This window comes from Artemia franciscana, chromosome 10 (genome assembly GCF_032884065.1).
Source record: "Artemia franciscana chromosome 10, ASM3288406v1, whole genome shotgun sequence".
NCBI classification, from domain to species: domain Eukaryota; kingdom Metazoa; phylum Arthropoda; class Branchiopoda; order Anostraca; family Artemiidae; genus Artemia; species Artemia franciscana.
Window position 1 is genome coordinate 6,269,401 of NC_088872.1, and position 19,032 is coordinate 6,288,432.

The following is a 19,032-nucleotide window of genomic DNA, read 5'->3' on the forward strand; positions in this document are numbered from 1 at the left end:
AGTGAGTATTTTGAAACTAAATAGTTTTTTTTTTTCAATCCCTAACATTTTGCGCGCCAAAGATGTAATGTGGCAACACAAGTAAGCTTTATCCCGTGCAATATTGCCGCGTAGGGTCATTTTTCTCCGATAAGGCTAGTAGAAATTCAATTTGGGTAAATATTTTTCAAATTAGCTAAATCAGGATTACTGATATTACGATACTAAAATTAGCCGAAATTAACCCAAAAGTACATTAGAAAGCACGACAATCCAAAGAAGTAGAATTTCTACTCTATTGACCAGTACTAATACTTGAACTACTGACCAGAATCTAAGTTAATGGAAAAGATGATTTAAATTTCAATCTTAATAGTACAATATAACTTATTTTAAATTCAACTTTTAAAGTGAGTATTTTAACTTGATGAGTAAAAATAGTAAGTAGTTGTACTTTTAAATTTTGTTCCAACCCCACCATTTCGTGTACCAAAGATGTGAAGCGCCGTCATAAATAACCTTTACCCTGGGCAGCGTTGCCAGGCAAGGCTATTTTTACCGACAAGGCTAGTACGAATTGAATTCACTTACAAATCTAAAATTTTGCCTAAGTTAGGCAAATATTCACTCAATAAAAAGAGCAGTAAAATTAGCAAAATTAGCCCAATTAAGCTTATTATGTTCAATATTTGGACTGGCATAATTCAAGAAAATCTGGCAATCGTAATCTTGAGCTTTCATAACAATGATTTTTAGGGTTAAAGCCAGTATAATTGTTTAAGATTCTAAGCAACAATTTATAAGTGAGTTAAAACGCTGGCATTGTTATAAAGGTAGCCCAGGTAGGGTGGTGACCGAATGATTCCCCCTCCCGAAAGATTTTCCCGCGGTCAACACACCCCACCGAGAAAAAAAACTACAAAAATATGTCTCTCCAAGAATAGGCCATAGTCCCCTTTTTACAGTAATGGGTGTATGTAGCTATGATCTGGATGAAAGTGCTTTACATTTTCAGGTCATGCAGGGAACTAATTCAAAATTTCCGATTTTTAAAAGATTCAAAAATTTCAGATTAAGAACCATGCTGGGTATTGTCCCCCCCCCAAAAAAAAAGAACAAGAATTAACCTAAGCGTATTAGAATAAATCGACTTATTATGTTGCGAGAGCAACACTTTGGTTTTGTCCCTTTTTTTTGTTTTTTTTTCCTATGCCACCGATCTCACCTTATTCCTAGAAACTGGTAAGGGTCTAACCTGTGTGGTTTTTACGGAAAGTGTGGACCTCAGGCCGGATTGATGAATATGACATTACATTTTGGAAAGCTCCGCAAAACTCTTGCCTGGGGCCAAAAAGGATGGTTTTTATGCGGCAGTTACCCGGCCCCACAGCCAATATATCTTCTTCGAGTGATAAATAGAAAAATCTACAGAAGCAAAAATGTGGCATTTTCCCACGGATCCGAAAGTGCTGCCATCTATTGTTTCTACCCATTTCTGTTCGTGATTTCAGCTGAGTTTATCGTTCGGTTTTTATGACACTTAGTATTAACCAAGTGACATATAGCGATTGCAAATTCTGTCTGTCTGTCCCGGTTTTGCTACTTCAGGCACTTCCAGGCAAGCTAGGACGATGAAACTTGGCCGGTGTATCAGGGACCGGACCAGATTAAATTAGAAATATTCGTTTTCCCGATTTAACCATTTGGGGAGGAGTGGGGGGCCGGTTAATTCCGAATAAATAGAAAAAAATGAGATATTTTTAACTTACGAAGGAGTGATCGGATCTTAATGAAATATGAAGTTTGGAAGGATATCGTGTCTTAGAGCTCTTATTTTAAATCCCGACTGGATCCGGTGACATTGGGGGGAATTGAGGGGGGGAACCTAAAATCTTGGAAAACGCTTAGAGTGGAGGGATCGGGATGAAACTTGGTGGGGAAAATAAGCACAAGTCCTAGATACGTGATTGACATAACCGGGACGGACCCGCTCTTTTGGGGGGAGTTGGGGGGGGGGGGTTAATTCTGAAAAAAATAGAAAAATAAAGTATTTTTAACTTACGAAGGAGTGATCGGATCTTAATGAAATTTGAAGTTTGGGAGGATATCGTGTCTCAGAGCTCTTATTTTAAATTCCGACTGGATCCGGTGACATTGGGGGGAATTGAGGGGGGGACGTAAAATCTTGGAAAACGCTTAGAGTGGAGGGATCGGGATGAACCTTGGTGGGAAAATAGACACAAGTCCTAGATACATGATTGACATAACTGGGACGGATCCGCTCTCTTTGGGGGAGTGGGGGGAGGGTTAATTCTGAAAAATTAGAAAGACGAGGTATTTTTAACTTACGAAGGAGTGATCGGATCTTATGGAAATTTGAAGTTAGGAAGGATATCGTGTCTCAGAGCTCTTATTTTAAATTTCGACTGGATCCGGTGACATTGGGGGGAATTGAAGGGGGAACCTAAAATCTTGGAAAACGCTTAGAGTGGAGGGATCGGGATGAAACTTGGTGGGAAAAATAAGCACAAGTCCTAGATACGTGATTGACATAGTTGGAACGGATCTGCTCTCTTTGTGGGAGTTGGGGGGGGGGAGGTTAATTCTAAAAATTAGAAAAAATGAGGTATTTTTATCTTGCGAAAGAGTGATCATATCTTAATGAAATTTCATATTTAGAGGGACCTCGAAACTTATATCTCTTATTTTTTATCCCGACTGGGTCCAGTGTCATCAGGGGGGGGAGGCCAAAAATCTTGGAAAACACTTAAAGTTGAGAGATCAGGATGAAACTTGGTGGAAAAAATAAGCACAAGTCCAAGATAGGTGACTGACATAACCGGACCGGATCCGCTCTCTTAGGCGGAGTTGGGAGGGGGGGGGGGAGTAATTCGGAAAAATTTGAAAAAATTAGGTATTAACTTACGAATAGGTGATCAGATCTTAATGAAATTTGATATCTAGAAGGATCTTATGCTTTAAAACTCTCATTTTAAATCCCGACCAGATCCGGTGACATTGAAGGGAGGAGGGGGAAGCCGGAATTCTGGGAAAACGTGAAATCTAGGTATCTTACGAATGGGTGATCGGATCTCAATGAAACTTGATATATAAAAGAATCTTATGTCTCAGATGTTCCATTTTCAACTGGAATCGGATCCGGGGGCATAGAGGGTTGGAGGGGGGAAACAGAAATCTTGGAAACCGGAAATCTTGGAAAACACTTAGAGTGGAGATATCGGGATGAAACTTGATGGGAAGAATAATCACAAGTTATAGATGCGAGATTTACATAATTGGTACGGATCCGTTCTCTTTGGGGGAGCTGGAGGTTGTTAATTTGGAAAAGTTAGAAAAATTGAGGTATTTTTAACTTAAGAACGGGTGACCCGATCATAATGAAATTGATATTTAGAAGGAACTCATGTCTCAGAGCTCTTATTTCAAATCCCGACCAGATATATCGACATTGGGGGGAGCTGGAGGAGGAAACCAGAAATCTTGGAAAATGCTTATAAATGTCGTAGATGCGGGTCTGGTGTAACCGGACTGGATCCGCTCTCTTTGGGGAAGTTAGATGGTGGGGTTCACTGCTTTGGCGAGTTTGGTTCTTCTGGACCTGCTAGGACGATGAAAATTGGTAGGGGCATGAGGGACTAGCAACTTTTGCTAGTTGGTGTATCTATTATTTGTTTCCAGTGTATTTGATGGTAAAACCAATTTGGTTCCAGTGGTAAGACATGTAGGGGACTACAGTCAACTTCAGTGATGAGGGGTTTGCAACTATGCTAGTTGGTGTACCCATTTATTTGTTTCCGGTGAACTTGATGCCTATCACGGGAGAGGGACTTATTAGTAAGAATCGGTTCACTTTGGGCAAGAAACGGCTGTTAGCTCATAAGCATCTTCGACAATGAGGGGTTTGGCATTTTTACTAGTTGGTCTACCTATTATTTGCTGCCTGTGCATTTGATGGTTAAACCAATTTGGTTACAGTGGTAAGACATGTAGGGGACTTGTAAGTAATAATCGGCTGTTGGGCTACAATCATCTTCAGCGATGAGGGGTTTGCAACTTTTGCTAGCTGGTGTACCCATTTATTTGTTTCCGGTGAACTTGATGTCTACCACGGGAGAGGGACTTGTAAGTAAGAATCTGTTCACTTTGGGCTAGAAATTTGTGCAAATTGGTGCACATTGTATTCGATCTCTTTAAATCTGACAGAATTAAGTGTTTACGCAACGGGTACAAACGATAACGTAAAACAATGAGGTAGATTCGTAATAATTAGTGTCACCTATGGTATTTTAATCCTGAAAAGTTACGGATAGCTTTATAATACCAACTAGATTATATAAGATATTGTTCCAAGTTTTCATCCGTCACGATGTCTACGATTGAAAAGGATAAAGTTCAACTGGCTGCAAAGTCAATTTAGTCCCTTTTTTCGATATTATTTTGTAGTTGTTGTTTTTTCAACGCTGAGGAATAGCCTTTGGTCATGTGATAACTGATTGTGTTCTTGTTTGAACATACCGTTTTAAAAACTTCGATAGGCTGACAACTTCATCATTTAACCGATAGTGAAGAAACAAGCACAAACGAGAATGTAAAACAATGAGATAGTTTCGTAATAATTAATAGAATGTAATAGGTATTTTGATCCTGAAAAGTTAGGGATAGCTTTATAATTCCAACTAGATTATATAAGATATTGTTCCGAGTTTTCATCCGGCACGATGTCTACGATTGAAAAGGATAAAGTTTAGCTAGCTGCAAAGTCAATTGAGTCCCTTCTTTCGATACTATTTTGTTGTTGTTTTTTCAACGCTGAGGAATAGCCTTTGATCATGTGATTGCTGATCGATAGCGAAGAAACAAAACCAAAGTGTTGCTCTCGCAACACTTTAGTCGGTGAAGCCGGACAAAGGTTGCCGCAACACTTTACGTTGCCTGGGCAAAGTAGGTCTAGTAAAATTTTTATTCATGTAGACCTCAATCTTCTGAATGAGCGACAAACCCTTCTTTTGGAATATATTGTTATTTTATATTAGTATTCTATTGATTATTTTTATTATATGTAATTTTATTTGCTAATTTAATTTTACCAGCGAGCTGACATAATTAGCATAAACCATTTCTCTCTCTCTCTTTTGTTATGTTTCTCTCAAAGATTGAGTTATCAATCAATCAATCAATTGATCAATCAATCAATCAGATGAAATTTTTAAGTTGATTGATGAAAAAGGATTGAGGATTGGAAGAAACTAAGAAGGGGTTTTGCAGCTAAAGAGGTTAAAAAAGTGTTACGGCAAAGAGATTCTAACAGACAAGAGGTTTTCAGTAAAAAAAAAAATGTAGAATGAAAGCGGTTTTCTGTCAAAACTCATGGCCTTTAAGCTTTTTATGCGAGCTGAAATCATTGTCATAACCAGCTGATATAAAATATGCAGGGACATGTTGTATTCTTAATAAGAAATATGGCAGAGAAATAAAGGAAATATCGATAATTCGAATTTAACAAGCACTAAATGCATCTAGCAAATTAAATAATACCTAATAATTGTATTTAAATAAAAATAAGTTTAATTTCATAAATTAAATAATAGTATTTAATTATTTATTACCATTTGAAAATTTAAGTTTAATAATTTCATTTAGTTTTAATAATATTAAAATTAATAGAAAATGTCGTCAGAATTTCAGACAGAATGAACCCATTGTGGTGAGCTAAGAAGAAACTGATTTGAAACAGATTTGATCCATTTTTAGGGGCTAAAGAAATTTGTGTTCCTAATTTTTTTTTTTTGAACAAGCTGCTAGAAAATTTATTTATATACTCATATACTTTTATATTTATAATTCATGTTATATTATAATTTATTTACATACTTATGTATATAACGCCCCACTTCTAGCATACTTGAACCGAACAAAGAGAATGGATATTGTCTTTTTTTTGTGCTATTTAGTGGATTGTATTTTTGTAGCTGTATTTGTGATTTATTCTTTGTTCTGTGTTTTGTAGTTTAGGTAGTGGAATACTCTGTATGGGTTTGGAGTCACTGAATAAAATCATTCATTCATTCATGAGTCATTATTTATTTAAACGGTAAATTATCCAGCTGCAAATGTCAGAAATTGATTATTTAAGAAGTCATTTTGTCAACATGCAGTTACCAGCTTAATTTAGAAGTGATAATTACTCTTAAAATCTGGGTTTGTGTAATCAGAGTTTTTCGTAGAAGTTGTTATTTTTGATATGTAATAAAACATATTCAGGCAAAATAACCCACTGTGGTGAGCTAAGAAGAAACTGAAGTCCATTTTTAGGGGCAATTTTTTTTTTTTTTTTGAACAAGCTGCTAAAATTTATTTATATACTTATAAATAAATCTAATTATCAGTGATATTTTTTTTCTTAGCTGAGTAGTTTGTTTTCCTGAATATTCTTCAAGTTACTCAGAAAATGCTGTATTATGTTCATGAAATAATAAAAAAAAGACAATAACACTAGATTCCCCTTTACACGCTGTTAAAAATCTCATACAGCCGCCGGTCAAAGTCTTTTCGCCCACGTTTTTTAATTTTGAATCCCCCGCTGTTATTGCTGCACATAGTAAACGTACGAGTTTCTCTCTTGTCAGTGATGTTACAATTTTGATTGTTTGTGCAATTTTGTGCAGTTCCATCTTAGCTGACTAACTTTATTGCAAATCTATCAGAATAAATTTTATATATTCGCAAAGATAAATCTAGTTACTTGTGACTTTTTTTCCTTGGTTGAAAGATTTGTGCTTTTGAGTTTTCTTTGAGCAAATTGCTCAGAAAACGCTCTCAGAATTTCAAATAAAATAGACCATTGTGGTGAGCTAAGAAGAAATTGAAATCCATTTTTTGGGCTAAGAAATGTGTGTTTTTCTTGATGTTTTTGAGCAAGTTGCTCAGAAAATTTATATTTATGAACATGAATAAATCTAGTTATTAGTTAGGTTTTTTTTTCTTGGTTAAGGTTTTTGTGTTTCTGAATTTTCTAAGGAAGCTGCCCAGAAAATCTTGTCGGAATTTAGGCAAAATAAACCTTTTTGGTCAACAAAGAAGAAATTAAATTCATTTTTTGGGCTAGGAAATTTGTGCTCCTGAATTTTTCGAGCAAGTTGCTCAGGAAATGCTAACAAAAGTTCAAACAGAATATTCCTTTCTGCTGAGCTAACAAGAAATGAAAGGCCGTAATGTCTATCATTCCTAAACAATTCTAGTGAATAAAACATAGCGAGCTCTAATTTTGTGGTAGTGTTCTGCTTGTTGGTACATTCCAACATTACTTCTTATACTGTGAGTACATTTTTTATAATTTTGTCCTCCATTTTGACAACATTTAAAAGCTCAATATCGATGTTTAGCTTTTTGCTAAGCAAAAAGCTGATGAAACTGTGATTGTTGAAACAATCACGGTTTCAACAGATTGTGAAACTTCACAATCTGTTCTATTGGAAAGTTTCTGAGAAAAAAAAATGGTTTTAAAAACACCTCTGTCAGCCTGACCGTATATCTCTTTTATTATAGGACTTCCAAAAGAACCACCTCTACCACTTCCACAACGACTACGGTTAAACCAACAAAAAAGCCGGCTTTAAAGCCATCTACAATAAGGACTAAAAAACCGTTACCCGTGGAAGGAAACTTACGAACTCCTCGGCCACAAAGACAAAAGCTTCCGAATATTCCACCCCAGCTTGTGTCAAAAGAAAAGTCGTCCTATTACCCAGTATATGGGGGGTAAGTACCATTTTAAATTCAATTCTGAAATACAAATACAGAATTTGGGAAACTAGCGCTTATAATAAATAATTTATACCGTACACTAATGTGATATCATGGCCAATGAAAGACTATTGACAGTGTTTTCAGTAAAGCACTAGATTTTCTGAACCCTACAAATGAAGAAAAATATCACGATTGAATTTATTTGAGCTAGTTTTGTGGATTCAAGTTCAAGTTCAAGTTCATTTATTTATTAATAGCACATACATATATATATAAATGACATAGGCCCATGGGGAGACAAGCTCGAAAAACTAGGCCTAGACAAAGATAAAATAATAACACACTACAATACAAAGATAAACATGACGGCAAAGATACAATAACACAACAATAATATGAAAGTAGCAGCTAGCCCAGGATCATTCAATACTATTGAAAAAATTAAAAATGTCCATATTATTAAATATAAATTAATACTGGAAGATAGCTGAGAGGCCCATAATCACCCAGAGCAACGAATCATACAAAAACTTTGCCTTACTAAAAAGATACTTAATTAAAAATAATCCTGAACTAAATGAAATTTAAGTTTCCTTTTTATTAAATGGATAGAGGAAAAATTATCAATAAGAGTCTTGTGAGCATCCCAGCACCGAGCTATTGACACAAACGGAGCGAATTTAGATCTCTCAGTATTATACTTGTCAATGTAGATATCCTTTTTTTGTCGAGTGTTATAATTATGTAAATCTTGTGATTGGGAGAACAAACTTTGATGGAGGTAATATGGCGGTAATTTCTTAATGTCATAATTGATTTTGAAAAGAATTGCTCCAAAAGCAAATTGTTGAGAGACTGGAAGTATATCTAGATAAGTATATAAAGATGCAGTAGAAGACTTATTTGGAAGTTCAATAGGTGATGGAATAAACAGTTTAAGGATTCTTAGGGCTTTATTTTGTAAAATCTGTATTGGTTTAATATGGCTTTTAAATGTAGATAAATATACTAGAGAACAATAATTAATATTAGTCTGAATCAGAGCAAAATAAATACTTCGTAAAGCAGAGTAGGGCAAACAAAGCTTCAACCTTCGCATTAAACCAACATACCTTGAAATCTTTAATTTGATTTCTGAAAGTATCCTTGAAAGGATTAATGTATCCTTGAAATGGATACATTAATAATGATTTAGTTAACCATCATACACAAAAGATTATAATGGACTGATCTACTATGAAAAAAAAGAAGTTAAGCACACCAAGAACTAGAAACACTCAACCTTGAAATATGCAAATATATTTACGAACTATGAAAAGCAATTTTAAGCTTTCCAATATAAGTTATTTATTCTTGATAAATTTAGCTGCAAATTGTGAAAACGGAAAATCCAATAATGTCGTTGTTTATTCGTCACGCCGAAACTGTCATTGAGATTTGTAATAACGATCGCCCGCTAAAATTAAACTCTAGAATATACAAAAAATTGTCATGTATTTTCGTTTTTGGTTTGCAATCCACAGAATCCGCTAAATTATTTGTGAAGCATCGTTAAATTAAACAATGGACCAAAGTGTTAAAAGTATTGGAGACAAAAATTGCGCCATTTTGATGAATATTGGAGGTTTTATTATTGAATGATATGTTAATATTTTTCCATTCCCTCTCCTTTGGCTTGCTAAATAAGCAAGGGTGTATCCAGTATTTTTTTCGGTGGGGAATGATATACAAAAAAAAACAACTTTACAAAACCCATAAAGACTTTTTATACGCTTCTTTAATTTTTGGCGGTCAGAGAAAAATTTGAGGGGGTGTGGTGGGGGGGGGGGTTCAAATCCAGCCCGCCCCTGGATACGGCCTTTATATAATACTAGTTTAACATTTAAAAAAAGTTTCACCCTAAGTGATTATTCACCCTGTCATTTATTTATTTGTTCAGTCTAGTCCTTCAGTTTAGTCCTAATTTAGTTTAATTAGTAGGTATTTAGTCTTATAATTTACTATTTCTCGTATTTCAGGAACGCTTGTGAAACCAAGGAAGAGGTCTTTGCTCCATATTGGGTGAACAGCACAAAAGGAAAGGTCTATGCTGCCATGAACATCTACCCTTATGAGCAATTTATCCATTACGAAAAATGCACGTAAGTTTTATCGTATTTATCGATATATAGCAGTCTAGCAAGGCTGTATCCAGGATTTTGGTTCGAAGGGGGGGGCGGTATTTTTTTTTGGGGGGGGGAGTTCAATTATTTAAGCATCAAAAATGTGTTTTATACATTTTATTCATTTTTTACGAGTCGTAAAAACATTTTCGGGGGTGGGGGAAGGTTTGGACCCCATAAACCCCTCTCCCTGGCTACGGCCTTGCATTCAAGAAAGAAACATGATACTTCTATCGTTTAGCTGACAGCTTTTCATAGTCATCCAAATCTTATTTAAAGGTTTTCTTGTATTTATATTCCAAAAAATTAATTATATCTTGACTGGATTCGATGTTAAAGCCCATCTTTTGGAAAACTAAGTGACAGCTGAATTGAACTTTGCAAGCGTCAGCAAAAAATTGCGGATCGACACCAAAAGCCAAATATACTTTTTTTAGTACAGGAAGGCTTAAAAACTTAGCAAGGCTCATTGCATGCTTGCAAGGCAGGTCCATACCAGGAATTAAGAGGTAGCCAAAATTGGGAAAATTACCTGGAGGCTCATAAATGACAAAATTAGACAAGGCAAAGATCTGGCAGAAGACTGTAAATTTTTTACAATCAAAAATGATCTAGTAATGTTGCCATGCCAACTCTGGGTGGAATGTCTTATTTGAAGCGAAATGCTATGGTGTCTGCCAAGTAAAGACAAAATTCGGGGTAAGTGATAATCGAAAATCAAATTTTATATGCTAATTTGACTAAGAATTGCCCAGAAATTCAAGATATTTTAGGATTTCAGGGAAGGGCCGCACCCAAAACCCCCTCCTCTCACCTGGATATTTCTCTGTACCAATAAACTGGCCGAAAAGCATAATTTTCAGCTCTTATTAGAAACAGAGACGAACCGAATATTTGGCCACATGAACCGATCTTTGATTTTTGTCAGGCGAATGGTAATCTGACTGCCACATAAAAATAAAACTTAGGGTGGAATATAGGCTAAATCTGAAATTTATGTGTTTTACGAGTGTCTTTTATGAGAATTTTTTAAAAATAGAACAGATTCTACATGCCTTGGATGAGAGCGATATTTAAAACAGTAGAAATTACTAAACAATGTTTGCCTCAGGTAAGAGGAAGGCAGGAAAGAGACCTGTAATAGTTTTAAAGTAACTTAACAATGAGAATTGGAATAAATGCAAAGGCTATGCAGTATTAATGGGAAACAAGGAAAAATTATAAAATTTCTTAATAATGAGAAGCAACCTTTAACTAGCAAGGGATATTTATGAGTAACAAAGAAAGAGTGGTCAAAATACCCTGCGTAAACTCCTGGTTGGAAAATCCCAGACCCACCCAAGACATTTCTCAGAGAGGGGAGGGGGCACCCTCGTAGAACATCAAATGAAGGTTGCATTAAATGAAAACTGGAGCATCATAGTCGTGATATTTCGTGGCAGTGGCTCTAGTTCACGAAAATATAAGAGTGAGGTGGAGGGAGGGAATTTGTGTTTCAAAACTAGGGGAGCAGTTTTCCTTTTTTACTTTTTTCCACTGAAAATAACAAACAAGGGTATTCTTCAATGAAAATACATAAAAAGGTATTACTCTAAATATAGAGAAGAGAGGGCAATTGCCTTCTTTCCTCCCACCTGTTTTCGGGGACTTTATAAATGTAAAAATCTGGAAGTTTTTGGGTACGTAGTTGCCCTCTTCCCCCCCACCTGTTTTAGGGGACTTTATAAATCCAAAAAACTGGAAGTATTCGGGTACGTAGTAAGTGCCAAGAATACGTAATTTCTAGTAAAATAAGGAAATTGCAAAATTTTCTTGAGAGAGATTATAGATTGCAAAAAGCTTTTGTTTCAAATGAAAATAAATGTATAAATGCCCTAAATTAGTATGCTTATTTGTTCTCTGTGGGTGAAAAATGTCTGAAAAATTTATGCGCGCACAGAGAACGGAAACCATTAGATGTTTGTGCCCAAACTCCTCAACACTTCCAAAATTGTTCCTAAAGCTTTTTATATTTTCCGTATAATTTGCTTATTACTACAGCTGTGCCTAGAAATCGAGCCTCAACCCCCCAGCCTGTCCTCCCCCCCCCAACCAAACAACGTGCCTATATCAAACTGTTTTTATTTACAGGAATGAACGCCATCAGATGTATTGTAGAGATGGTTGTAGATGCGAGCAGCAGTACTCCCTTCATCGATTACTTGTATTTGATGTACTTAACGAATGTCGAGGAATATTCTCTGACTGGTTTCGGATGCCTTCGAGCTGCGTTTGCAAATGCTACTTCCATCCAGGTAAGATGATCTTAATGTGTAAATATCTGCTTTTTATCTTTTTTCCAAAGCATTATCCAGAAATTTTTTTACAGTCAAATCTTTACTTTAATTATTTCATTAATTTCTAAGATCAACTAAGATCAACGATTTGTATGGCCCTTGGTATTTACCAAGTGATATATAGCGATCGCAATTTCTGCCCGTCGGTCTGTCTGTCTGCCGGTCCCGGTTTTGCTAGTTCGGGCAATTCCAGATAAGCTAGGACGATGAAATTTGGCAGGCGTATCAGGGACTGGACTAGATTAAGTTAGAAATAGTCACTTCCCCGATTCGACCATCTGGAGGGAGGGGAAATCGTGAAAATTTAGGTATGTTTATCTCAGGAATGGGTGATTGGATCTTAATGAAACTTGATATATAGAAAGATATCATATCTCAGATGCTCTATTTATAATTCAGATCAGATCTGGAGACATTGGGAGTGGAGGGGGGAAACAGAAATCTTAGAAAACACTTTGAGTGGAGATATCGGGGTGAAACTTGATAGGAAGAATAAGCACAAGTTCTAGATACGTGATTGAAATAACCGGAACAGATCCCATCTCTTTGAGACATTGGGGCGGAATTATAGTGCTTTGGCGAGTTCAAGAATAAACACAAGTTCTAGATGCTTGATTGACATGGCCGGACCAGATCCGATCTCTCGTCATAAGTGCCATATGAGCTCTTAGCTCTTGTTCTAATTGTCAGGGAATAAGCATTTTGGGCTGAGACATTGCAAAATCAGTTAAAAACCTCAGAAAAGGGATATGCCAAAATTAGACTAGCCTCACACATTCTAAATCTTTCCAAATGCTTTTAGACCATTAGACCATTTAAACATTAGATGTATTAACTGTATAGACGCGAGCTAAAACACAAGGAGCATTTCGAAGCCCAATATTTACGTGCCTGTTCCTGTATTGTCTGAACTAGTGAAAAATTGAAAACTTAGTTAAAGGGTCTCTATTTTCTAAACTTATTTTAAAGCGTCTTTTGACAAATTACTAGATCACGCTCTCTTGTGTTAGTTAAATTTGGAGTCACTGGGCTACACAATGAAAAGCATATCTAGGTATATATTCTTAATAGCTTTATTTCAAATGATTTCATTCAAAATAAATACATAAAATTGACAAAAATAAGTCATTCAAAAGCATGCCATCTATACATTCAACTACGTGAAATATTTTTAAATAATTAAAACTGTCAGAAAGTAGACTATTAAAAAAATAAATAAATAAAATAATGCAAACTTTCTTCCCTCGATAGTGCTTACTTCTAATAATTAGTGTTTGACTAGTTTGATACAGTGTCTTTTAAAATGTATATAATTTCAATTATGTATGAAATATGGCACAAAAACGTGGTTTTATATATAATGAAATACATACAAAATGTAGAGTCATTTTAAGACATAGGAATACTATGACCACGTAGAAAATATTCCTGCCTGGTAAATTGGAATACGAAGAGAAATTGCTATGTATATGAGAGGGTTCGCTCTCTCGTCAATACCTCACTCTTTACACTAAAATTTGAATTTTGTTGCAATTCTTTAAGAATGACCCCTGAATCACAAAGGCCTTTTAGTTAGAATAAATAGCTCTTTTGAAATTACTAAAAATACGTTAGCATAAAGAGTGAGGTATTGAGGAGGGGACGAACCCACTCATATAAATAATAATTTCTCTTGGTTTTAAGTTTTAATGTTACTCCTTACATTCAGTTGAAAAAACTTGTTTTTTTTATTTAATTTCTCATTGTTTATTAAATAATCCTGGAGAATCAAGGAAATCATGGAAATTCTCTTTCCCATGATAAATTTCTCCATGGAAAGATACTCTCACGTAACACCCTCCCCACAAGCAGAAGAAATCCCCCCTGAAAACGTATGTATACTTCCCAATAACCAATACTATATGTAAACAATGGGCAAAGTTCATAACTTGCAGCCCTTCCCCCGGGGACTGTGGGGGATTAAGTCGTCCTCAGAGACGTAGTTATTATATTTTTTGACTATGCTAAGCAAAATGGCTATCTTCAAATTTTGATCCGATGACTTTGGGAAACAATGAGCGTGGGAGGGGGCCTAGTTGCCCTCCAATTTTTTGTTACTTAAAAAAGACACTAGAACTTTTAATTTCCGTTAGAATAAGCCCTCTCACGACATTCTAGGACCCCTGGATCAATACGATCACCCCTGAAAAAAAAAAAAAAAAAACACATACAAACATGCATCCGTGATCTTTCTTCTGGCAAAAATTACAAAATTCCACGTTTTTGCAGATAAGAACTTGAAACTTGAAAGTAGGGTTCTCTGATACGCTGAACCTGGTGGTATGATTTTCATTCTACGACTTTTAGGGGGGCGTTTCCCCTTTTTTCAAAAATAAGGCAAATTTTCTCTGGCTCGTAACTTTTGATGGGTTGGACTAAATTTGATTAAACTTTTATATTTAAAATCAGCGTAAAAATCCAATTCATTTGATGTATGGTATCCAAAATTTAGTTTTTCGGTTACAATTGAGCCGGGTCACTCCTTACTAAGTTCGTTACCGCGAACTGTTTGAAAAACAAATGAACCAGCGAGAACTCGAAAATAATAATGAAAGAAAATGAAACAAGAAGAATAAATGGAACATATTTATTGTAAGATAAATGCGGGTACAGAAAAAAATATTTTACTCAATTATTTCATATGAATAGAAACACACACAAAAAAAGACAGAAAATAAACTCATGATAAGCTACAGAGGGACAAAAAACCGCACAAGAAAAAATAAGATTCTGTTAGAACAGAGAAATATTAAATAAACTTCGAATTTATATTTTATACGTGTTTGATACTAGGAATTGAGTCTAAAAACAAATCGACCTTTTTTATTATTAGGAGTTGGGCCTACAAACAAACAAAATATAACTTTTCCAACCTCATAAGCACCCTACCCTCAAAAAGTCTTTTGGACTGGCGAAGATTTTAGTATGTGCTCCAGTGCATACTATAAATCCTAGATGAACGAAAATCGTCGAAAAATTATACCCTCCAAATTATTTAGGCATAGTTTTGTTTTAGGTGAAACAATTTTAACCTATGACATCATTAATATGTAGGAGGTCTCACACTAATCTAATTTTAATCAGATTTTACGTGTCTGAAATTAAATTGGGCGAACTGCTCCGTATTAATCAATTTGATTTTGCTAGGTGATCCGCGATCTTCTTCAAGGCGTCCACGAGTCTATGAAGAAACGAGAGAGCAGCGTCTACGACGAAAAGCTGCAGAAGCCTATGAAAAGGTCAGAAAATTCACAGAAGAAGCAGAATCAGCGGGAAAATTTGATGATCCCAGATTCGATCCTGAGCTAGATAGTGATATATTTCACTCTCGAATGGGGCTACTAGATGAAATAGAGAGACAACCTGTTATAGTTGACCCTCTAGTGATGGATGGTGCACGCAACGCAAAAAGACTTTCACTCAGAGATGAAAAAGTTAAATCAAACCTTGTCGAAGATAAATCAGAAGTTACAACCGCTGCGCCAGAATTACAAAGTAGCACGTCAGAAGAAACAACGAAAACGCCTAGCTTTTCGTTAAAAGATCAAACCGAATACGCGAGAGAAGAAATAAGGCCTTCTGCGTCAGTGAAGAAACAACTAAAAAGTGAAAATTTTAGAGAACCAATTGAGGAGAAAAGAATTCCTCGTAGACCAGTCCTTGAAGTTGCGAAAGACATTCACAAGGTGAAGTACAAAACCGCACGAAGTTATCAGTTGAACATTGAGAGTAATTTCGACAACGAAGCTGTTGAATATTCTGATTATAAAAAATATCCAGTGCAATGGGCAAAGCCTGTGAGTGAAGGGTCGCAAATTTTGAAAAACCCGAGATGATGTAAATTGCGCTTGTGAAGTGCCCGCCTTTATATTTAATGATAAAATAGATTATTTATGTGTCGTAAATTATTTTCGTAATATTTTTGTATAAAACTGAAATAAAATTAATCGTTTGTTAAGTAAACATTTTCCTTCTTTCTGTATGAAAAAAATCTTGCGAAATTCAGTTTAAGTGAGCTTTGTATTTTATTGCTATCCTATTTTTATTTTTCACTTTTATAAAGGACTTATTTTTGTCAAGAGGTGTATATTCAGAGGCAACTAACCAACGATATATTTTACAATCCAGATTATTAATTTTCAATCTGGCTTCTTAGTGGCAAAATCCCTAAGATACAAATATAAAATACTATTAGCTCTAGATGGTAATGTTTTCTTCCATAAAGCTATCTATTTATAAAGCTGTATCTATAAGCTGTCTTTTATAAAATAAATCTGCCTCTACAAATGCACCATGTAGATGAATTTCATGAGAGGGCTTGTAGGACTATATATATATATATATATAAATATAATGTGCTACAAGCTCTAGATGGTAAGGTTTTCTTTTATAAAGCTATCTATTTATATAAATCTGCCTCTACAAATGCACCATGTAGATGAATTTCATGAGAGGGCTTGTAGGACTATATATATATATATATATAAATATAATGTGCTACAAGCTCTAGATGGTAAGGTTTTCTTTTATAAAGCTATCTATTTATAAAGCTGTATCAATAAGCTATCTTTCATAAAAATAGATCTGCCTGTACAAATGCGCCATGGAGATGAATTTCTGGAAAGGGCTTGTAGGACAATATATATTATAAACATATAACATGATATAAGCTCTAGATGGTAAGGTTTTTTCTTTTTTCAAAGCTATCTATTCATAAAGTTGTATCTATAAGTTATCTTTTATAAAATAAATCAGCCTGTACAATTGAACCACGTTGATGAACTTCTTGAGAGGGCTTGTGGGACAATATATATATATATATATATAAATATATAAGATTATATAAGCTCTAGATGGTAAGGTTTTCTTTTATAAAGCTATCTATTTATAAAGTTGTACCTATAAGCTATCTTTTATAAAATAGATCTGCCACCGTGTAGATGAACTTCATGAGAGGGCTTGTGGGACAATATATATATAAATATATAAGATTATATAAGCTCTAGATGGTAAGGTTTTCTTTTATAAAGCTATCTATTTATAAAGTTGTATCTATAAGCTATCTTTTATAAAATAGATCTGCCACCCTGTAGATGAACTTCATGAGAGGGCTTGTGGGACAATATATATATAAATATATAAGATTATATAAGCTCTAGATGGTAAGGTTTTCTTTTATAAAGCTATCTATTTATAAAGTTGTATCTATAAGCTATCTTTTATAAAATAGATCTGCCACCGTGTAGATGAACTTCATCAGAGGGCTTGTAGGACTGCATATATATATATATATATATATAAACTTCATCAAATTTCAGTGGGGGTAGTTCTATGTAAGAGGGGTATTTCCGTGTTCTCAACCCCCATTTCTTTCTAAAAACGGTAAAATTTGTATCACAATGCTTCAATATTTGAATACTACTGTTTTATGTTTAACACTACTGTTACCACAATTAGGAGGAACTGCCATTACTCATATTGCATGTTGATTCCAAAAAGATTTACTCAAGTGAATAGAGGTTTAGGGAGGGGAGGGGTAAACCATCCACTAGTCACATATTAGTATGAAAGTTGGAGCACCTGGGCCTCAAAATGCACTTTTTAATGCCTCATTCCCCTATTTTCAAATAGTCTGTGTGCAAATACGAAATACCTTATAACCGTAAGTATTACTGCTTAAACACCATTTTTTAAGGTTTAAGTTTAACGTTATTTAATTTTTTAAGGTTGTTTTTAATTTCATTTTTTAAGGCTGCCTCTCATGTTTAAGAATGAACTAACTGTCCGGTAGCAGAACTGAGGGGTTTCAATAATTCCAAGCGGATTAACTGTTTCTGAATTTCTTCTTGGTAGTATTTTGGTCCAAACGTGTTGTTTTGCAGCATGAAATTAAAAAATAGCGCTTTGCTGTGGTGTAATCTCTTTAGTTACTTAAAAGGGCGAAAAATATTTAGACTTCCATTCCAATGAGTCCTCTCCCGACTTTTTTATGACCAATCGTTATATAGGATCACCTCTGAAAAAAAAGCAAATGACATACATGTATAACCATCATTCTCATAAAATCAGAACCAAACTGTTGAATTGGCTCCTGTAAATTTTCTCTAAAATTAAGTCCCTTTTTTTGTTTCTCCTCTTCTCTAAGAACTACGTAAAGATTTGCATTTGCTAAGCTATAAGTTTTGACAATTCAACCTAAGACAGATGAATTTTACATAGATGGAATCAACAAAAAAAAGCATATATATATATGTATATATATATATATATATATATATATATATATATATATATATATATATATATATATATATATATATATATACTAGCTGTTGGGGTGGCGCTTCGCGCCACCCCAACACCTAGTTGGTGGGGCGCTTCGCGCCCCCCCGCGCGCGTAAGTCGTAACGCGCCATTGTAGTTGTGTCCCTTTGTCCCACCTGTGAATAGAGATATATATATATATATATATATATATATATATATATATATATATATATATATATATATATATATATGTTGCATATAAATAGATTGTCAGGTTTACTGACTCTTGAACATGCAACATATAATTGTCCATGGGAAAAACAATCCGTATTCAGATCTATACCTCATTATTCTAATGATGTGTCCCTGTGTCCCGGTCGTCATTTATATTCCCTGTGTCCCAGTCGTCATTTGTGTCCCGATGTCCCAGTTTGTAATTTCTCTTTGAGTGTCCCGGTCGTCATTTATATTCCCTGTGTCCT

The 19,032-nt window shown here is 34.9% G+C and overlaps 1 protein-coding gene across 1 annotated transcript in view; it reads left to right on the plus strand.

The window, feature by feature from the left end:
• Positions 1-16,246, plus strand: part of LOC136031704 (protein spaetzle 4-like) — a 62,351-nt gene extending 46,105 nt beyond the window's left edge. The window contains exons 5-8 of the mRNA XM_065711401.1: positions 7,546-7,758; positions 9,765-9,887; positions 12,039-12,202; positions 15,431-16,246. Coding sequence (XP_065567473.1) covers positions 7,546-7,758; positions 9,765-9,887; positions 12,039-12,202; positions 15,431-16,119 — 1,189 coding nt within the window. The 3' untranslated portion in view covers positions 16,120-16,246. The remainder of the gene's footprint in view (positions 1-7,545; positions 7,759-9,764; positions 9,888-12,038; positions 12,203-15,430) is intronic.
• The last annotated feature ends 2,786 nt before the right edge of the window (positions 16,247-19,032 follow it).